The sequence below is a fragment of the Leptonychotes weddellii genome, chromosome 12, assembly GCF_054177405.1.
Source record: "Leptonychotes weddellii isolate Sample4059 chromosome 12, ASM5417740v2, whole genome shotgun sequence".
Taxonomy (NCBI): domain Eukaryota; kingdom Metazoa; phylum Chordata; class Mammalia; order Carnivora; family Phocidae; genus Leptonychotes; species Leptonychotes weddellii.
In genome coordinates, this window is record NC_138380.1 from 65,943,108 (window position 1) to 65,966,825 (window position 23,718).

Below are 23,718 nucleotides of genomic sequence, written 5' to 3' on the forward strand. Positions count from 1 at the left end.
AGGAGGAGAGGAAAGGTACTAGGAAAAGAAACAAGGAAAATGTGAATGTTGGCTCTGAGTATCTCTCAATTTTCTAATTTTCTAAAACACTTCCTAAGTTGTTTAAAACTGCATTTCAATTTATTTCTGAATCTGATATTATAAAATGTCAGTTTTAAAGATTCAAAAGAATCTTTTAAGATGAACTTACCTGACAATTATAATAAAAACATTGCCATAAAATTAACAAATAATCCCCAGTAAGCACTTACATATAATCCCATTATACCCTTGATCATATAAACAAAATCAACTTTGTAAAATGTTTTTTTTACAAATGTTATTTTACAAATACACAAGAAAACCACGTTCAATAGAATTAAATGTTCAATGCAATTACTTACTCCAACGTATACCTCACAGTATATTAAAACACCAGAAGAAAATCACTATGAAGCCTTATTAATTTACTGATACTGACAAACCACAAAATAATGTTCACAGCAAATCCAATAACCCTATATTTGAGGAATCACAAATCTCTCCTCCACCCACCTACTCTCCCATTATTTTCTACTCTGTAATAGAAAGACTTTATGTCTGGCGACCTTGTATTATTTTGATGCTAAAATCTGGCAATAAACCACACACACACAGAGTTTCATCATTTCTACCAACAAGATGAGAACAAATGACACTTTCACAATATATCACTCGTTATGCTAACTTTTGTTCTATTTCAATTTTAGAAGGAAAGAATATTTAAAACCCAACAGAGTAGATTCATTCCAAAGGTACTGAACAGTCTCCTAACCTTGGAATAGGAAACAGACATTTCTTGCTCTTTTATTTATCGGAAGGTGGGGAGGGAAAAGATAATCATATTTCATCAAAAGCCTGTATCTCAACCTCAGGCATGTTTATGTCCCAAGGGTAATATTTCTATTCCACTCTTAATGGAACAAATTTCTAATCAGAATATGTATTCAAAAATAATTGAGGCAATGCAATGTCAACATATCATGCTGCCATCAGCATCCCCTGGTGCTGGGAATCGACTCAGCACCCTCTCTGCTGTGACAGAGCCAGGGTGAAGCAGGAATGTCACAGCTGATGAGGGGAGGAGAGCTAGCAGCGAAGATACAATTCTGCTCCCCTTTGTGGACTCAACACAGAGTCTGGAGGAAAGCTTCTAAGCTGGAAGAGGCCAACCTCAAAACTTTAAGGAAGGGATGACTTACAATGACTGAAAACCACAACTTTTAAATTGGAATCAGTGTCTACTTTTGTATAGTTATTGAGAAGTCTTGAAACAGTCATTTCTGGAAAACTTAACCCTGGCCCTAGATTTCTAAGTTATTAAAACCACAGGGCAATATGTACTATTGAATATATTTTGTGATGCCCCCCAAAAGTCCAGAGGCTTAAATTCAGGTTTCTTCAAGTCTGACAACAGATTGATAATTGTGGAAGCTGGGTGATGGGTAATGAGGGTTCCTTACACCTATCCTTCCACTTTGGAATAGGTTTGACATTTTGCATTATTAGTAAAAGGTGAAAAAATTTAGATTTCTTTCAATATATTTCATGCTCAAAATTGGACTTTTCCTTCAGAAATATATGACATCTGATTTGTGCTTATGATTATTCAAGACTCTAACAAGCAGTGTGAATTTTTAATAAATCCACAAAGCATGATGTTGATCATTAAAAAAAAAAAAATTTCCTTCAAGCCTCAAAAAAATGTTACCCATGATCGACAATGATAGAAGAAGCAAACCTAAACAAATGCAGTGTCACCATCTGCCTGGCATTCTCACAGTGTGACAAAATAGACTGGTAATTAACTGCTTTCCTACCGAAATCTGCCAGCTTTAACTCCCCCGTGTCACTGATCAGAAGGTTCTGTGGTTTCAGGTCTCTGTGCAAAATATAACGCTGGTGGATGTAAGACAGCCCTCGCAGCAACTGAAATAAAAACAACTGAAAAAATAGGGAGACAAAAGTTAAAATCTGAACACAGATAAATGCCAGTTTCTACATACAGTCGCCAAGCACTTGTATTTGGTAAAAATGGGTACCCATCACTAAATTTCCTACCCAAATCATTTAAAGAGAATGTGCATTAAGGGTATGGAAATCCCTGGTTCATTAACAAGTAAATCTAAAATTTTCTACCAACTTATTATGTCAACCCAGAATGATACCCTCCTCAGCCAGAAATCTATAATCCAATCTGCACTCTATAAATTAGGCAGAATGTAAAGAATCAATTCTTTATAATATCTGATTTCCTCACGCTTCTAGTGATGCTTGAGACGCAGAAAAAAAATCTATCTGTAACATTATCAAAGGAAGCAGAATTTTTTTTACCAAGTTTATGTAAATGTGCACATATTTAATTCCATAGAAATGACATAAACATGTTATCCAGTGATTCACCCATTAACATGCTTTAAGGAATGGAAAGATAAGATGATTTCAATAATTAAAACAAAACAGTCCCATGGCCCAATTAATACTACATTGTAATTATACTGCTTTTGCACATATGGCCAAAGAGATTAGCTATTGCCTAAAGACAGACACGCACCTTCACTGATTACAAAGCAGACCCACCCGAAAGGAAACAGAAAATAGAGAAACCAAGAATTTAAGAGCAATACTTCCATAAGAAATAATTTTAGGAAGTGACTGATGGCCTTATGTGTTTATTTTCATATTGGATCATATCAAATATTTCTATTTTGATCATAACAATGTGATTTGCAAGGGTTTCCAATATTCTGTTTATGAAAAAGGAAACATTTTATTTTATTTTATTTTAGAGTAGGCCCATGCCCAGTGCAGATCCCAATGTGGGGCTTGAACTCACGACCCTGAGATGGAGACCTGAGCTGAAATCAAGAGTCGGACACAACTGACTGAGCCACCCAGGTGTCCCGAAAAAGGAACTTTTTTAAAACAATTTACTTCGCAAAATAATCCTAATAATGTCTAGTTTTTAGAAATTAATCTTTTAGGTTTTTTTTAAAGATTTTATTTATTTGTTTGCAAGAGAATGAGAGTGAGAGATACCACAGAGGGAGAGGAAGAAGGAGAAGCAGACTCGCCCCTGAGCAGGGAGCTGATGTGGGTCTTGATCCCAGGACCCTGAGATCATGACCTGAGCTGAAGAGAGACATTTAATGGATTGAGCCACCCAGGCACTCCTAGAAATCAATCTTTTAAAACAAAAATAAAAACAAATGTTTTAACTGCCATCGGTATTCTAGTCTATATAATTAGCTAGTGACAAAAAGCAGTTTCAGGGAAATTTGAAATGAGTCAGTTGTCAAAGATTGATGATATAAGGATTCCAGAATATTTAAATGGAAGAGATTGGCAACTCCTTGAGGGCACTGAAGCTAGCATTTCTGGAATATCTTCCGACGAACGGGGGGCTATACAAGCCAGGTAAACTTTTTACAGGGTGGATACCTTAAAATCACAGTAAGATAAATTCATTTCAAAATCTTTGTATGTGATGCTATGCTACGGAGCAGTAAAAGCCTGGGGTCATTATTTCCAGAATCTAAGCATCAGAAAGGAAAAGTCTGTTCTATGTTAGCCTAGATTAAATTAGTGGCTCAAGAACCTCAGGAAGCAAACATCTCTCTAGACTCCTCCTCTCAATCCTTCCTGTGTGGCAGATGGAAAGACAACACCATCGCCACCATCCAGCTTCATTCTTTACTCCTAATACACCCTCCATACTGAAGCCTAAAGCTTACAGTTTCTAAGAAAATCCATATTCCTCCAGTTTAGAAGGGAGAAAGTGAGCCAATAAAGCTACTTTGTGTTTTCAAAAGCTTAAGAACAAAAGGCAAAAGCAGACCACATAACAAACTCGATTTCAAAAAATAAACTGACTTTAAAAAGAAAGTCTAGCCTTCTGCAAGGAGCTAACTGACCTTTTGGGCCTACCAGAGACTTACGAGTTTTAGTTTCAGGGACAGCAAGTGCCAACTGCCATTCTGTGGATGCATCGCGAATGCAGCCCCACTTAATCTCTGTAACGATTTTAATGAAGGAGGTACTACTATAATCTCTGTATTCACGATGAGGAAACAAAGCACAAAATTTCTCCACGTTGTACAGCAATTAAGTGGCAGAGCCCGGACTCGAACCCCAGGCAGTTCGATTCCAAAGTCCATGGTCTTGACCACCTACCTCACTATAGGAATCTTGGCCAGAAATCAACACAAGTGGACCAAATGTTGACATAGAAGCTGCTTCCTCCAACTGACAGGATCAAGTCTGGGCATATAATACCACAGTCTTCCGGGCTCAGGCTTCATCGCCCTCCGCTCCCTGACTTCACACAATCTCACCCACCCCCACGCTCCGAGCACAGTGCTCTTCAAGCCTTTACCTTTATTCTTGCCTCTTTTCTGATAAAAAAGCCTCCTCCCCCCGTTACCTGTGATTCTTCAGGTTATTTCTTAGGTCTCACCTCAAGAACCACTCTTCTCTGGAGCCCACCGTGACCACCTCCCCAGGCCTTCACTCCCTCCACAGGTGTGCATGAGGTGCTCCCCGCGGTGCTCCAGGGGCAGCCTCTGCATATGTCTACCACGTATGTATCATCCTGCCTCTCACAGGCGGCGTGCCCTGGCCATCTTCCTAACCCGGACACACAGTTGACACTCCTATACCAGTACTGTGATTACTGAGCTGAATTTAGAAGCATCTGGATGAAGCAGATACAAAAATAACAGAGAGGAAACAATGCCATGGGATTTTCCAAACACTAAGGATAGAAGTGGGTAAATCAGGCAGTCCCAAAAGGCTCTTCTTTTAATACCTTTACTATTGAGTGAAAATATATAATCCTCATGCTAATGCAGAAGCTATTCAAAGAGGGTATCATATTAAAGGAGATTAAGAAAATTGGTGTCAGGGAAGGAGGCAACTACACACTCCAATTACAATTGTGTACATGCCAAACGAGGCCCAGCCATGACAAATACAGCCCCAAACAACTTTTAGCTCTTTGAGCAATGCACAAAGATAAGTCAGAACGAATCTCCATCGAATAAATTCGCTCGGGATTTATTAAGTGCCAGCCGTGTACCATGCTAGGTGCCGTCTGCACGAGGGATGCAAAGATAAATAAGGTATTAGATGGAGTCCCTGGACTCCAGAAGCTCACAGCTCACTGGGTATGAGAGACACACAAGCAGATGGCTACCACTTCGAGAAGTCTGCACTGTAACAGCAACACAAACTGAGTGTACTGGATGCACAGAGGAGGAGGCTCCAACTAAAAGAAAAAAAAAAAGAACGGATCCTGCCATAAGATGAAGAGCAGCCCGCGGAAGGGATAAATCATAGCAATCTGGTCAGTCATCACATGTAAAATTTTAATAGGAAATCAAATTGAACAGTCACTAGATGCACAAGGTGAAATGATGTGTTGTATGCCAGACCTCTTGCTACCCTGAGGGAAAATACTGAAAGGACCAAGCAAGCAGGTCACGAGATAAATTAAGAAGAAAAACCCAAATAAATGAAAAGACAATGTATAAAACTAGAAACCTACCAACTCATCATCATAACCGTAATGGTGGCAGGGGGACAACAGTACACTTCACTAAACACATTAGAAAAGCTGGTGTTTTAGCAATAATATTTTAATGTGCTTAACAGAATATGCACTGCTAGCTGGGGGAGGCTGTAAGGAAGCAGTGGACATGCTAAGTTAAATAGAATGGAACAGTCTTTGGAAATGTCTTGAGAACTCACGTCTTGGGAATCTCTTCTGTTAGATAAGCAGGCAAATACCTAACTTTCCCATATAAATTTTGAGAAAGGCACTCCACTTGGTTGTATAAATCACCACACAATAGCCTACACTTGATCTTTTTGAAAACCAGAGGGACAGTGTGAAGACAAGAAGGACCACCAAAGAGGGGCCACATGCACAGAAAAGAAGTACAAATCATCTTTGGTATTTGCTAATAAAATTTGGTACATATTGATGGAATCTCAGCAACTGAAAAGAGGGGGGACTGATACCAACTGAAGGTTTACTCTAATTTAAAAGCTGTTCTGAGTACTCTTACATGTATCATTTAATCCTTTCCATCAATCATCCTGTACTTTTTCTTTTCTTTTAAATAAGAGAACTAAGCTCTAAATGCACAAGAAACTTACTCAAAGTCATTCATCCATTACACAGCGCTTGTGAACTTCCCATTATATCTCATCATCTTAAATGCAGCTGATGCTTGATAAATGCATGGATGAACACAGATATATACCCAATATAATGAAAGTGCTTTTACTAAGTGAACCCAAGTTTGTAAAAGTCTCAATTAGTATATTATGTAATGAGTATATGATTCCTGAATTTGTTTTTGCTATTTAAAATCCTCTCAGAAATTAATAACATGGCTTTAGGTACTGAAGTTGATAAATATTATCAACAGATGTGAAACTCTCTTTCCATCTTTCTACTATAGTAGCCATAAGGTCTTCCTAAAAATACGTTGTCATCTCAGGATATTCTCTTCAACTTTATAAAAGGAGATTCCTCCAAATTCTTCAGTATAATCACTGAGGATTTATACTCTAGTTTGAATACGTTCACTTTCTGCAGTACAAATCCCAATGGGAAAATGCCTTAAATAGCAATAATCTGATGAACAGAACATTTTTGCCAGCAGCAGATCTATCTATAGCCCAGTTGTCTTGTCATCCCTGGCAGGAAACAGCTCGTATTCTCAGTGCCATGCTATATACTTCTTGGGGATAGCCTTTAATACTTTATCTATTCCCTTATGAAACTTCTTAGGTTTTAAGTAGATAAAAAAAAATCAAGATAAGGCCTTTTATCAAAATTTTTTAAGTGGGTAAAAGGCACACATTGTTGGACTCAATATGTTTTATTACTCAGAAGAATTATTGGTACTTGCAGTAAACAACAAGATTTATATTGCCCTCCCTTTCAAAGTCTATAGATGTGTGATCAGTGTTCAGAGTCACTGGGTTCTATGAATGGTCTGAAATGCATGAATTATTTAATATGTGTGGCTCCACTTCATATGAGACTAAGCACAGGAACATCATATGGATTTTCATGGGTCAACTTTCTTAAGCAACGTCTAGAGTCTCTCAGGGCTTACAGGAGGCTTATTAGAGCTATTAGCAATGGACCCCATGCCTTCTGGTATATAACCAATTCTTACAAAGACATTTAGTGTACTTTTGTGCCCCCTGGGAGCCAAGTTTACCATCTCTGGATCTTAAATTTCCCATCTTGAAAATGACTGATTGAGTCTTAGATACCTTTAATAGTCATTCGCCTTGTAATGCTATCATTTCATAATTGTTTGAATAACAGAAATGAAAGGGACTCATAAATAAAAGAGCTATAATAACTGCCATTTACTAAGTGCTTACGATGACAGACATTGTGCTAGTGTTTTACACTCATTTAGATAATTTAATCCTCCCAACACCTCTGCCAGATAGATGCTATTACCCCTATTTCACAGATAAAGAAACGGCTCAGAGGAGTAAAATGAATCGGCCAAAGGGCCACACAGCAAGTAAGAGGTACTACTAATACTTGAACCCATCTTTGTCTTGCTCTGACACCCAGTAATCAAAGTACTGCTGGTGCACTGTTTGACTTTTTTTAAAAAGTACATGTACTATTTGATTGAAGTAGCTATACATGGTGTGAATCTAAGGTAGAAAATATGACAGTGGCAAATAAACCAAAGTTGTACATGGGTCATAAATACTTCAAATAATATGTTCCTTGTTTACCACTGTATTGTTTAAAAACCCATAGGCTGTGCAAACATGAAATTACCCAGACATCAAACTTTCTGGAGATGGAAAATAATTAGAAACTTTGAGACCCCAAAATATCTGAGAAATGTCAAAATATTTTACAATATACATCAGATAATGGTATCATTACAATATTAGGTTTTCTGAAATTTTTAAAGGCCACAGTTATGATTCATCATGATTCATTCCATTTAGGTGAGTTTCAAATGTGCAAGTACGTAATGCAAATACCAAATCCTAATTGCAAATACAATGTACAGAATTCATGTCAAACAGTTCCTATTTTACAAAGCATCATTGCAGTTTCATGTCTTAAATTTTTTGGAAAGAATGCTTAGCTTGTCATATGGAGATGTAAAGGAGACAGAAACAAAACCCCAGATATTCAATATTATGGTATAATTTACGTGTCACTTTGGACATCCTTGACAGTGTGAAGTGTGCTACTGGGATGGGTAAGACACAAATATCCATGTCCAGCCATCAGGTTGTAGATGTATACTTTTTTTGCCACATACTACAGATAGGGGTAGTTCCTGGAAAATCTGAGTTCCAGGGGTAATTTGTCTTGCTACTTTTTATCCTTTTTGAGATCTTCCATTCAATTTTCTTCTTCTTTGTTCCACTCCCTCAAGGTCCTGAGATAAATAACATTTTATCATTTCCAGATAATATAACAATTATTTAATTTACATTCTCTGAGATATTTACACATGAATATCTTATTCCTAAAGATGATAATTTTCTGGAGAGGAATAACTCCAAAAATGAGAATTTCAGGTATTTGGGCAAGCTCTTGTGGGAAAGATCTTGCATACTTTCTGTGATCTTTGAGTATACCAGGGAAGTTGGCCTCCCATTCTGCCCTCTCTTCTGGCCTCAGTGCAATGGTAGATACCAAGCAAGGTACAGAGAGACATCCACTTTAAGCAGCAGATTGAAACCATGGGAACCAGAGCTGGGATGCTTACAGGGAGTCAAATGGGGTTTGAAAGACAGATCTTTGTTTTGTCAAATTCCTTGAAAGAAGCTCTAATACAGTAAGTAGGTTTCCAAGTTATGAGGGTTTGTGTATATGATGAAGCAAGTTGGTAGTACTGAGGATGAGAATTTTCCCTTTAATAAAGTCGGTTAACAGCCTAAAATTAGTATTAGAAATATTCCCTAGCTAAGTAGAAACAAAATGGTCAAACTTAAGCTATTGGCCTTAAATAGTTACCTAACATTATTTTCCAAGAGAAAAACTGAAACAGTTGTTTCAAAGAATTCAAATAATATAATCTTCTTAAGACCTGTTGTTATCAGGTTTCTCTTTGTCCATATAGTTCAGAGTTACACAACTGACCTGATTGATACGCACTTTATAAAACTAAAAGAAATAGCATGAAATACAAATTTTTCTCAACTTCATTTGTGCGTGTATGCTACTCTCCCTTAACTAAAGGGTCATTCTTTTTTTACACACAACGATAAGTAATAAATGAAGTTTAAAATGGTTTTATTGCTTTAAGTAACATCTTAGACACTAATCAACATGAAGTGTCTTAATATCAATTGACAAGACTAATAAAACTTTTTTAAAAAGAGAAAGAGATAGCCCAGAAGTAAACCTATGCTTATATGGTCAATTAATCTATGATAAAAGAGGCAAAAGTATACAATGGAAAAAAGACAGTGTCTTCAATAAATGGCGCTGGAAAACCTGGACAGTTACTTGCAAAAGAATGAAGCTGGACTACTTCCTTACGCCATATACAAAAATAAACTCAAAATGGATTAAAGGCCTAAATGTGAGACCTGAAATGATAGAACTCCTCGAAGAGAACACACAGGCAGTAATTTCTTTGACACTGGCTACAGACACATTTTTCTAGACACGTCTCCTCAGGCAAGGGAAAAAAAGCAAAAATAAACTACTGGGACCACACCAAAATAAAAAGCTTCTGCACAGCGAAGGAAAGCATCAACAAAACAAAAAGGCAACCTACTGAAATGAAAGATAATATTTGCAAATGATATATCTGATTAAGAGTTAATATTCAAAATATATTTAGAACTTATACATCACCAAAAAAACCCCAATCAACCCAATTAAAAAATCGGCAGAGGACTTGAATAGACATTTTTCAAAAGAAAATATCCAGATGGTCAAAAAACACAGGAGAAGATGTCCAACATCATTCGTTGTAAGGGAAATGCAAATCAAAACCACAAGGAGATATCACCTCACACCTGTCAGAATGACTAGAATCAAAAAGACAAGAGGTAACAAATGTTGGCGAGAACTGGAGAAAAAGGAACCCTTCTGCACTGTTGATGGGAATGCAAATTGATGGAACCACTATGGAAAACAGTATGGAGAGTCCTGAAAAAATTAAAAATACAAATATCATATAATCCAATAATTCCCCTACTGGGTATTTATGCAAAGAAAATGAAAATAATAATTCAAAAAGATATATGCACCCCTATGTTTACTGCAGCATTATTTACAGTAGCCAGGATATGGAAGCAACCCAAGGGACCACTGACAGATGAAGGGATAAAGAAGAGATGGAGCACGCACACGTGCACGCGTGCGCGCACACACACAGGAATATTACTCAGCCATAAAAAATGAGATCTTGCCATTTGTGACAACACGGATGGACCTAGAGGGCATTATGCTAAGTGAAATAAGTCAGTCAGAGAAAGACAAATACCATCTGATTCCACTTATATGTGGAATCTAAAAACAAACAAGCAAACAAACAAAAAGCAGAAACAGACCCATAAACAGGAAATTGGTGGTGACCAGAAGGGAGTGGAGTGGGGATATGGGCAAAATGGGTGAAGAGGAGTGAGAGGTACAGGCTTCCAGATAAAAACACAATAAAATTACAATTAAAAAGGAGAGAGAGAGATGCACACTGAAAAATTGACACAGGTGATAAATCTTGAGTCTAAGGGTCTTAGAGAAAGCTCATATGTATAAGCTATAACACAGAAAAATTTCAAATGGAATGCAGGAAACACTTTGAATTTGGATATAATGATCAACAAAGCTCTCTTTCTATCCTCTCAGAGAGGTCTCAAATAATAGGAATGGATACATTAATGACAAAATAGCTACGTGATGTACTGGCTAGTCACACGAAGGCTGTACCAGTCCAAAAATCAGAAAAATCCTTGGTAGTGTGTACATAACTTTATTACTCAGGCTGATTTCCTTCCTGGGTCCTCATGTTTGTCTTGGAAAACATACAAACAAAGGGGTCAAGTGCAGGATCCATCTTAAATGAGAGAGAAGCAAGGTGAATGGCTTGAAGATTAAAACCCAGGAGGATGTACTCTCATTGCGTACTCCCCAGGCTGGGTAATTTCATCTTACAATTATCTTCCATCTTACAAAATATGGTATGGCATACTTCCAATGACCATATTTCATCAATCTTTGGGGTGATTTCTTTTCAATCTAGGCTTTAAAGTACTCCTAAGAAAGAGTCTGCCATTTAATTAGCTGCCTTGATTCCTTTGTCTGATCCAGATTGTGACAAGCAGATCCGCAGATGATGCCAAAGATACAAAAGACCTGATCTGAACAACTGAAAGCGGCCCCACAGCTTCACCAGAAATTCACTACTGAGACCCCTTCTGAATGTCCAGCACAATATGAATCAACACATGGAGTTTCACTTTCTTTTATTGTTTCTTTGATTGTTAATCCTTCACTTTCCAGATATGGAAGATTATTTTGTTACAATAAAAATAGGATAAAAATGTTCAAAAGAAACCTGGACAGGTGCTGAGACTAAAGCACTCTTTAATAGCTTCATGAAATAATCATATTTCCCAAAATACAGAATGAGAAAAGTCTCTATATATTCACAGTAACGCATAGTAGGAAATCATTACCAGCTAAATGAGAGTTCTAAAGCAGAGTATGGAGAAAATCAGGTAACACCTGATTTTCTATCTAAACATTAGAAAGTCTCATTTAGGAATCAATTCTCCGTGCCATCTGTATAAGACAATCTTAATTTGGCATAACATTATTCTGTCTGTTATACACCTGCCTGTTCCCTGGACTATGAAAGAAAAATAGCGATTTTTCAAGCATAATAATCCTCATATCTTTTTAATTAATATAGATATTGAAATGCAAAAATGAAACTCAGCTTTATGCCAGTTGGATTTCAGATATTTCAGAGACTAAGCCACAGTATTCACAATTACTTTGGTTATTTTGGGTTATCCCAAAACAGTTGCGTTAAAAAACTGCAAATGCATTTTTGCAAGGAATCTTCTAGAAAAGCCATTAGGATAACATGGAAATGAAGGTATATTACAGAAAAACACAGGAGGATCCAATGTCGTCATGATATTAAAATTCACGCATCTACATTTCTAGATATTAGCTGGAGACAGCAGCAATTAATCTTTTTTTCCATGAACCTTAATTTTCAGTCTCTCATGATTATTAATTTTTAAAGAACACATAAAACACTGGAAGGACAAAATTTAGACTGTTATGGTCATTTCCTTTACCTCAATGATCAATCTGTAAATCACTGAGAGTTATAAATTGAAGAATACAAGTCCTGCATTCAACTCAACTATGATAGCCAAAACCTAATAAAATTCAGAGTGAACGGCTTAAAGGGGGAAAAAATTAACTACCCTCCCCGCAAAATTCTAACCAGTTTCTGACATACCAATTATGTTCTAGCAATTGGTTGCTATACCTTTAATCATCATAAATATTTATAACAAGGACAATGTCCTCAGGCTTTTGATTGAGATTTTAAATTGCCCTCTATGTAATTAACTGCTAAAATTACCCATTTGTCTAAAATTGATATTATGCTAAGAAACAAACCATTAGTTAATAGTGAATATTTAGTTCACAATGTCATACTGAGAAAGCACAGTGATTCTAGAAATTTAGTTAACATTGACAATTTTTGTTATGAGTTTATTCCAGTACTTACAAGGAATATACATCAAGCAAGATAAAACTTAACAGATGTTTTGCTAAGGATATAGTATAAAATCACTGTAGAATATCCCATGCTTTGTTATGAAATCACAAGTTATGTACCATTCCAGTTGTTCTTTCTCCCCCCTCCATTTTTCAATGATACATCATCTTTGTAATGCTTGAGATGATTCACACTAAAGAACAACTTTAGTTGACAAGACATCCCATATTATTACCATAAACAAGGATATATGAAATGTAAATAAAAATATGTACATTTTTAGAATCCAAGATAAACGTTTCACATATACTGTCTTGCTGCCCAATAATGAAACTAAAAGTCGAAATTGCCACATTTAGAAGCAAAAGGATTTGATCACTGTACTTTCCTTCTGTTCAACATAATGAATATTCAGTATTTATGACATTGCAATCATTTAATGATCTACGAGCTATTTAGGCAAACACAGAGCTTTGGAGTTATTACAGAACATGCTCTTTTCAACATAATAGTTTATCTCACCTGGTTTTCACATCTCCTTAAATTTACAGAGAACCATTACAGGGTCTTATTTTAGCTCAACTGTTTGTTTTTTTTTTTAATTAACATCTAGCTCAGCATTATGAACAGCTGTTAACTTAGTAAATATTATTCTTATGCTCTTCATTTTGCATTCATAGATTTAGGTGACAATAAATATCACCACATGAAAAAAAAATACGTTAATACATCAAATAGAAATACCCGTGGGACATCTGTCACTGTCATAGTCAGACTTCTTTGAGAATAATTTCACCTGCAGTGCGGATCCTGAATGTAACCCTGGAGGAGTGCATTGTGTCTAAGCAGGTGAAGAAAAGCCAGCGCATAATTAGGTGAGTGGCCTCCCATGGAAACCAACATGGTAATAAGGGCCGTCTGCTTCCGTGCACTGCAATTCAGATGCCAAAACACAGGCATTAACAAGCTGCATTCTATTTTTTAACTTCCCACTCCCTCAGAGAAGGTATAAGTATTATCTTCAATATGAAAATGATGACAAACCTATGTGACTGAGTGCATATAAAGTCAAATAATAAGCTAATTACAGTAATTTAATGTATTAATCATGCGGTGTAGGGAAAAGAACATTGGACAAAGAGTCAAAAAGCCCTTTCTAGGATGCTAATCCTGGAAGGAGCTTGCTTGGTTACAGCAGGCTCACTTAAAGAGGTGTTTTTCTTTTTTAATTATACCAACATTAATGTTTAAATATTACGATTGTGACCTGAGCCATCACGTTTACTATGAATACTTTTCTTCCCCCTGCACAATAATTTGTTTTTCCTGGTGTTAGTGATGATCTAGTTCTTTTGTTTACTGGCTTGTTTTCCTTCATTTAGTTTTCTTTGTAGTTACTGCTAATTCAACGCCAAACTCTTTTCCCATCTTGGAAATCTGCTCAAACACGTTAGGTGTTCTACCTAACAATTTCCTCTCTTGGAAATCTCTCCTGGCAACTTCTGACCTGCTCTAATCATTGGACCAGTGGATTACTGTCCCGACCTGATGCATAAATGTCATCCTGGGACTCTTTCAACATTGTTCTGAAAATCTCTTGCATCTCTCTCCTGGGCTAGTCTCTGTTACCTGGTTTCTTTGTCTTCTCTGCCTTGGTTCTAGTGGAGTACATCCTTGAGTAGCTTCCTGAGAAAGGATGCTAGGGCGGGCATAATTTTCAACTCCTTGAACATCTGAAAATAATTATTTTCCCCTCAGGTTTACTTGATACTTTGTATAGCATACTAGGTTGAGAGAATAATTTTATTTATTTTTAAGTAAGCTCTACACCCACAGTGGGGCTTGAACTCACAATCCTGAGGTCAAGAGTCACATGCTCTATCAACTGAGCCAGCCAGGCACCCCAGAAGAATAGTCTGAAATCTGAACCATCAAGCCACTACCCCACTGCTGTCTCCCTTCTGATGTCGCTGTTGAAATACCTAATGCCACTGTGATTTTGGTCCATTGCAATAAAGCCGTTTCCTTTTGTAGTATTTTTCTTTGAAACCACTCTTCTGAAATTTTGCAATAAGTAAGTTTTGTCAGTCTATTTTCATTAAATGTTATGGGCATTTAATGGACCCTATTCATCTTGAAATTCACATCATTCACAGCTGGAAATAGTATAGTTTAATGACTATTACTTTAATGATTCCCTCCTGTCTATTTTCTCCAATTATTCAGATGTTGGATACCCTGGACTGGACCCCTAATTTTTTTTGATATTTTCTTTTTCATTTTTAGATTCGTGTTTTATGCTCTATTTTCTGGCATACTTCTTCAACTTTATCATCCACCCTTTTTTGTTAATTTTTATTTCTGTCATCATATTTTTAATTTCTAAAGCAACTTTCTGTTCACTAAGTTCCTCTTCTTAAAAATAGCCTATCATTCTTCTTTTATAGATATACCATTATTCTTATACCTCTTGGAGAATATTGATGATTTTTGGAAGTTTTCTTTCCTATTTTCTCTAATTAATGCACCCAACTTTGCTTCCTCCAAGCTACTTATTTGTCAAAGGGGGTCTTCACTGTAGAGTCACCTGGATTCTTCTGGTCTCTTGGACTGGTCAGATTACCCACAAAAGATGCTTACAATTTTCTACCGTGAGGTAGAAACAGGTCTGACACCTGTTTCTTGAAGCACCACAGGCCAGACCCTGTCTCTCACGCTCTTCCCTATTGCACCCACCCACCCAGCCCCTGCCCACTGTGACCACCTCACTGGCAGAGTGAGGAGCCATGGGGGAAGGCAGGCTGTAAGGTTGTGAGAGGGAAACAGGCCAGGATAGCTAGCAAGCATACATGTCCTGCGGGGTTAAAGCCATCAGGGTCACAGGGAGAGCGAGGGGACACTGTGGGTCATGGGAGGCACCCTGAGCTCTCAGCCCTGGGTCTGAGCAAATGCCCACCATTCCCTTCTTAAAGGGATTTTGAAATCTGATTCTGATTCTGGAAGATGAGAACAGAGAATATATATATAAAGCTTTGCAGGTGACTCTGCCATGGAGCCATATTTAAAGACCTTTCAAGGACTACTGAGGTTTCTTGTACTCTTAAGAAGTACTGAGACTATCCAGTACACTTTGGCAAATCCTCAAGGAGCCAAGATTTCAACAGCGATGGGTAAAGGAATACCATATATCAATACGTTTTGCTGACTTTCAGTTATTCAAAAAGGCATAAGAAGAGGTAAATCGTATCATGCTCTTTTAAAGGCAAAAATGTAGTAGAGCATCAGTCTGTGACCACATCAAACCACTTCTGAGTGGGTATAATTCCTGCTCTATATGACTAACATCCAGACTCACCGTGGGTGTCGCATCTAATTTTTGACATTATTTCTACGCTGAATGAAGAACACATTCACCATTAAGTTTCTCACCACACCTTAGGTGACCCTACCTAGAAACCATGTTTACTGCCACAGCACTACAAGGGCTGGGAACAGGGAGCAAACACTAGGTATCTGAAGTACAGTGGAGGACCATGGAATGAGAGAAAAACTTGCAAAACTTGGGGAAGAGCTACTGAAACATGGTTTCGAGGAAGTACAGACTAGTTCTTGAAAAACCACAATACAGAGATCAATCTCCTCATAACCACGAGAAGATAAAAGAAAAAGAAAATGGCACGGAAGAAGCAGAACTTAAAAGTGCCACAAAAATCATCAGTGACAGTGGCCTGAGGATGGTGAACACAACGATGCTTTGTGGAAAAAGCTCTTTTCTTTGTTTCACCAACAAAATTTTCCACCAATGCTTGCCCACAACTAATGACACACAGAGGCTGGTGAGAAAACCAAGCAAGGACAATAAAAATCCAGTGATGCCATGGCTCCTTTTTTTCCTTAAGATTATTTATTTATTTATTTAGTGCAAGAGTGTGAGAACAGGGGGAGGGGCAGAGGAAGAGAGGAAGAGAGGGAGAGAGCCTCAAGCAGACTCTGCGCCGAGCACGGAACCTGATGCGGGGCCCAGTCTCACAACCCTGAGATCATGACCTGAGCTGAAATCAAGAGTTGGAGGCTTAAGCAACTAAGCCACTCTTTGAAAAGGTTCAGTCAGGTCTTTAATCTCAATCCTGTCACTGAACTTGGAAGTCAGGAAATAAAAGTTTGCTCAGAGTAGCTGCTGATGTCCAGTGAGGCTAACAGACCCCTGGGTTCCCCCTGGGTTCTCCACAGATCCCTAGGATTAAGGTAGGAAACAGGAGTATGGATGTACTGTACTGTTGGTTTTGAACCCAATCAACCCTAAGAAGAGAACATTTAATGTGTAAATGAGACAACTTGAAATGTTTTAATGTTTAGGAAAAAAAAGAAAAAATTATGCTCATGTTATGATATTAATGTTTGGAGTTGGACTTAAACATGGCAAGATTAATAAAGCACATCTTAACCATCTGTCAAAATTTCTTCCCCTATCTAACTACTAAAAAAACTGTCTATGTCAATGGATACTGATTTTGAAGAAAAATGAATAGTCAAAAAATTTAAAAGGTATCTATGAATAAAACAAAACAAAAGAAAAAGTGCACAACAAAAAAAGAGCTATATGAAACATATTGATACTATTAGTTATCTAAACAATGTTTTTTCAGAGCTGTTACAAGTTCATGCATTTTAAAATTATACAACATAACTGGCCATCATGACAATCCTCATTATTAATGCCACAAATATTAATAAGCATCTGCAACTTATTAAAAATAAGAAAATAAATAATAGAAAAATGGACAATATATAAGAACAGGCAAAATAATTACAAATGGTCAAGAAACATGTGAAAAAGATACTAGTATTACTAGCAGTCAAGGAAACACTAACATAAAAGATATTCCATTTTTGCTCATCAGAATGGCAAAAATTAAAATGATTGGTTATAGTCAATGCTTGTGAAAGTAGAGGAAAATAGTCCTTCTATAATTCAAAACCTCATGGGCAAATGTTCCAGTCAAATTCATTAAAACTGAAGTTATGTCTCTTAACAAAGAAAATCCATTAACTGATATACAAAAGAAGTAAGAATGTAAAGGTTTTAAACTACTATTTACTCTAGAATAATTTAGAATAACAACATTCTAGAAACAACATAAGATCCATGAATAAGAAAACAGTTGAAAATTACAGTTCATTCATACTATGGACTCATATGCAGTTATTAGGAAAATTAAACTACACAGTCATGTATTGATTTTAAAGGATAGCCATGATATTTTTTTAAATGCCATACAATAATATATATTGATTTTATATAGCAAAATAAACACACACAAAATAGCATATGAGCACATACACCTTTACAAGCAAAGGGAAAGGTACAAAAGAAAGAAGGTGTCTCTTGGAGAGAGTGGTGTAGAAAAATAATGAATGGGAAGAAATGGGCACAATTTTACTTCACATACATCCACAGTACTCAGTTGATTCTCAGGATCATGAATGTAGTCACATTTGAATTATAAAATGTGAGCACATCCTTAAACTTTCAGATACAACTCTGGTATCTTCTGACTTGCTCACATATGTTAAGAAAGAGTCTCCTGTTCGAAGTGTGAAATTTTGAGACAATTTCCAAGATGGCTGCTGGGTCAAATCTTAGAAAAACTTAGTTCTTTTGACACATAGTAATCCAATTTGTAGTAAAAGAAATGAAAGAGAGCAGTAGGAAACTATTTTTATCTGTTTGTACATACAAATGAAAAAATATATACTGAGAACTCACTATAACATTGTTTTGGATCATAATATTTTATATTAAAACTTAGTGGCACTTTAGTATGAAGGTCCAAGGTAGAGCTACCTGAGACTCTCTTTTTTTAAAAACAGTGTTACAATAGTATTCCAGTGGATCTCACTTATTATTAGCAAATTGTTTCTCCATGAAACAAAAATAGAATAAGTTCTAAACAATAATATTCCAGTGAAAATACTTAATATTTAAACACAGTTTCCAATCACTAAACAAAGCAATAACCATGGTTCATTTCAATATCACTCTCTTTACACAACATTTTTTTTTTTAAGTTATGGTAGAGAGATTAGACTTCGACTAAAAAAATACACATGAAGAATGCTAACCCTCAGCTTAAAAAGATCTTTTCCTACCTTCACATTATCTGGATGCAGCCCCCCAGGGTGCTTGTCCATGTACTGACATAAATCAGTGTGCTAGAAGAAAAAAGGGAAAATGTATTAACATCCCTCTGGCTATAACATGATGAATCAATATTTTTCTACTTCAAAGTCACCATTGCCTTCTGAACAAAGCAAATATAAGACAAGTGGGTGGATTTTTTAGTGTATTTAGTTGAATGCTTCTCCGCCCTATCATTTTTAACCACAACTGAAGCATTATCTTTATCTCTACGCTGTTTTATATTAAACATATCTGTGTATTAGAAGGAATTCATGTCCATGATTTTTAAGTGCCTAATTTCCTAATCACTGAAAATATATTTAAAAAATAACTTAACTATAAATATATGTACCATAACTTAAAAAAACTAAACCAACACACACACATACACACACTAAACCAATTAAACTGCAATTATCTTGTATTTTTCAAAGTGCAAATGCAAGTTATGATTATTTTTTTATATGAGATGAAAATACTACAAATATATCATTGTAGAAAAGTTAATCATTGGATTTATTTAAATTTCTCATAACTATAAAAAATAATTTAATAAGTTTCCAGAACTCCTGAATGTATTTGGCAAAATATACTTTATAAATTAATAGAAATACTTTCAAAATTATAAATTAGGATGACTATTATCCAGATACAGGTTTTATTTATTAGGTTTTTATTTAAATTCCAGTTAGTTAACATACAGTGTAATATTAGTTTCAGGTATACAATTTAGTGATTCAACACTTACATACAACACCCTGTGCTCATCACAATATATAACTAAAAAGGAAGATCTCTAAATATATCTTATGCTGTTATTCTTTTAATTATCTCAAGCTCAATTTGCCCACAATTGTATTTATTTTCTTCTTAATGCTTATTCTGCTTATATTATGAATTATATAGACATTCAAAAAACATGTAGAGTTGCTATTCCAATTTTTCTTCTCTTATTAGAGGATACTATAAGATTTATAACAATGAAACGTTTTATCATTCTGGAAAAGCTACTGAACATGAGTATTTATGCCCCATTATCAGGCTTTAATTATTGAAGAATTTAGTTTTATGCTATATTCAAGAATCTTGCTATAGTCATGGTGACAACAGTTCGGACTCCTTTATTGAGCTTTTATTGCATGCCGGGTGGTATTGCTGAGGATACAGAACAAAATTTAGCATTCATTCATTATTCATCATGTGCTTCTTAAGCCGTTATTGTGTTCCAGTTACTACACTAGTCGCTAAGGACACAGAACTAAATGAAACCGTTTCAAGTAGGGAAAAAAAAAAAAAAACAACCAAAAAACAGATATACCAATAATCATAGTACACTATCTTGTATATTATTTTAGGAACAGTACTGGGCAATGTTTGAGGGCATACCAGGGGGAACGTATTGTGGTGTAGAGACGGTGGAAAAGCCTCTGGAAGAAGTCAGACATGAGTAGAGAATGAAAGAAGTTAGCCAATTGAAGGGAAAAGGGAAAGAAAATAGGATTGAAGAAATGCTTTTAGATTCCTTCTAAGACACTACTGCCTTTATCTTAGACCACACCCAAGGTGTTGAGCTTCCAAATGAAAGTCAAACTCTCTGAGGACAGAAACTATGTTTGATTTGGAAATTATTGCCTCTTCGGTCCAGGCAAAACGTCAACACAGAGAAGAACTGAAGAAAGGTGGAAATAGTTTTATATATAGTATAGCTCATTAAAAATGACGCTAAAATATAATTATGAGTGCCATGGAGTTTTTCCTGAGTGACTGCATTTACCAAACTGAGGAATGAATTCTAGTCCCCAAATTGCCATGTAACTCCATGTTAATTTTTCTGTCCTTTTGAATAGGGCTAACACCTCCCTTAAAGATTTTTGAAGAACAGATAAAATAGTACAACAGAACATACTTTTCACCTATAACATGATAAACAAAAATGAGCTATTATTTAAGATATTGCCCATTATATAATAAAATCCACAGAGGAAGAACTGTACCACATTTGTTAATCACTTCACACACAACAAATAAAACAACAGAAAGTATATCCAATTTTATCAGTAATTATATATCTATGATATGTTACAATTCCTAATAAAAATGTAAAATCTCAGTTTACAAAAGAAAATCCAATTTACACTGTTTCCAAGATACAAACTAAAAATGATAAACAACAAAAAATATGAAAATGACAAATAATGTATTTTATACTATATATTTATGTTATTTATATTTTGTTATTCATACCGGTAAAGGAATCATATCAATGTAAATATTAGACATAACAGAATTCAAGGAAAATGTATTGAACATTAACAAACCTAACAACATGGCATATCAATATATAGCAAAAGTTGGTAAAAATAAAAGAAGAAACTAATAATTTCACTAATCTTGAGGTACTTAGCTTACTTATTTCAAAAGTCAACAAATGGAATTGGCAAAAAAAAAAAGGGAAGGTTATAAAGGATATGAATAATACAATTAAATAGCATGTTTCCTTTTGTGCCCATTCAACTCATGCTACACATGCTTTTTAAACACAAATGGCGTATTCACAAAACTTGACAATGTATTAGACACAGATAAAGCCTTAAAAGTTAGACAGCAGAAGTGATATTACATCCTCTCACCACAACTAAAATAAAATTAAAATCAAAATGTAGTATATTTCATCCACTCTAAGATATACAATTCTTTTTTTCTCTGACATTGGAATGACAGCTTGAATTTGCTCTTTCCCAGGCAGTATTTGGAATGTAGTTGGTATCGCCTGCGTTTGAGCAAACTTTCTATTTTTATTACTCTGATGGCATGGGTCATCAGTGAACAATGTAAGGACCATATGAGGAAAAAAGATGGAAGAATGAGATGTAATTGTTATCTGGAAACCATCATTTATTAAAAACTTCAGGTAAGATTCTATAAAAAGTGCCAGAATTAAAATCTGTAGGGCTCCTTCAGTGGGCATAAAGTAAAAACTCTGAACGATAAGAAAGTACTAAACCACAGTTTAATTGAGTGCATTTTTTTTCTCTTACTAGTACATCAAGTAATGCTTCTTCTAGTCAATAGGGTCTTAAGTTCAATGATAACAGGAATAAAATAATGAAGGAAGACAAGCAGTTAAAGGGTGAGAATGAGAAAAGGAGGAACAAGGAAAGAAAATCTATTTTTGTGGAAAATTTCTTTAAAAAAATAAAGAAAACCAAAAATGTTTAAATTATTTAAAAATGATAGTGACATACAGCATAAATTTTAAAGCAATGGAAAATGGTCAGAGCTTTACTGTCAGGGAAATATAGATCATTAATTACATTCATTAATTTTAATGTAAGAATGACTGAAAAAAAATAAAACAACCAATAAACTAAAGCTAGAGAATACCAAAAAACCAAAGAGACCCAAAGAAAATAGATGGGATTAATGTAGTTAATAGCAGAAATTAATTAATTAGAAAACTAGAAAACAACAGGCTTGATCAATTAAAGAGAAACCCGTTTCTTTGAAAAGCCCAATAATATAACCAGTGATACTGTAACAGCGTCATATGGTGGCCGATAGTGGCTACACTTGATGTGAGCACAGCATAACATAGAGAGATGCTGAATCACTATGTTGTACACCTGAAACTAAGGTAACATTGTGTGTCAACTATACTCAAGTAAAAAAAAATTTTTTTTAAGCCCAATAAAACAAACAAACCTTGGAAAATTTGTGTTTTTAAGTGAAGGGTTTTGTTAAGATGTAATCAGTGTTAAGAATGAGAATAATGACACAACTAAAAATGTGAAGATTTAAAAATATACAATAAACACAATACTATGAACCAAACAGTATTATACACATCTTTAAACCAATAATACATTTGATATCTAGATAAAAACTTATGTCTCTTAAAAAAACATAAGTTATTAAATTCGATTCTACAAGAGACAGAAATTGAACAGCTGTACCTAAAAAAGAAGTACTAAGTTCAGATGAGTTTAATGGAAAATCTTCCAAACCTTCAAGTAGCAGATATAAATTACCCCAGAGCGAAAAAAAAAAAAAAAAAAAAAAAAAGATAAAATGTTTCCCACTCCTTTAAAAAATGTCAAAGCAGGCAAAAACAGTGGAGAGGTAATGAGAACTAAACCAACCACTTTATGACCAGAGATGTACTTAAATTCTAGTGACAGTAGGTACCAGAATTCAATATTGTATTAAAAGGCTACACATCAGTACCAAACAAGGTTAAAGCTAGGAATGAAGAAATAGTTCAACATAAGTGCACCTATTAATGTGAGCTTCTAAAATTAACAAATTAAAGTGGAATCGTGTTGGGTACAGAATTTTCACAGTATTATATATTTCACTTATTTAGATTTGTCAAATGCTAATTTTACATAAATAAGATATATTAAATGCTGATTTTGCATAAATAAATAAGACAGTCTCTGCTCTCATAGAGTTTACATCCTGTAGATTTGTGAATTATTATAATTTTTTTCCAAAGAAGTATTCAAACTTTTTGTTTAAAATTTTAAGAAACTCTACATAGGAGTGAAATTATATGGCATTTGTCTTTCTCTGACTTATTTTGCTTAGCATAATACTCTCTAGTTCCATCCATATCATTGCAAATGGCAATATTCCATTCTTTTTGTGGCTGAGTAATATTCCATTGTGTGTGTGTGTGTGTGTGTGTGTGTATCACAACTTCTTTATCCATTCATCAGTTGATGGAATTTAAGAAACAAAACAGATGAACAT

The 23,718-nt window shown here is 35.3% G+C and overlaps 1 protein-coding gene across 7 annotated transcripts in view; it reads right to left on the reverse strand.

The window, feature by feature from the left end:
• Positions 1-23,718, reverse strand: part of CDK14 (cyclin dependent kinase 14) — a 511,224-nt gene that overhangs the window by 245,667 nt on the left and 241,839 nt on the right. For 6 of the 7 annotated variants that reach the window (XM_081800565.1, XM_081800566.1, XM_081800572.1 and 3 more), the window contains 2 exons: positions 18,936-18,998; positions 1,839-1,962 (listed from right to left, as the gene is read on the reverse strand). In XM_081800565.1, coding sequence (XP_081656691.1) covers positions 1,839-1,962; positions 18,936-18,998 — 187 coding nt within the window. The remainder of the gene's footprint in view (positions 1-1,838; positions 1,963-18,935; positions 18,999-23,718) is intronic. The other variant, XM_081800571.1, reaches the window with a different exon arrangement.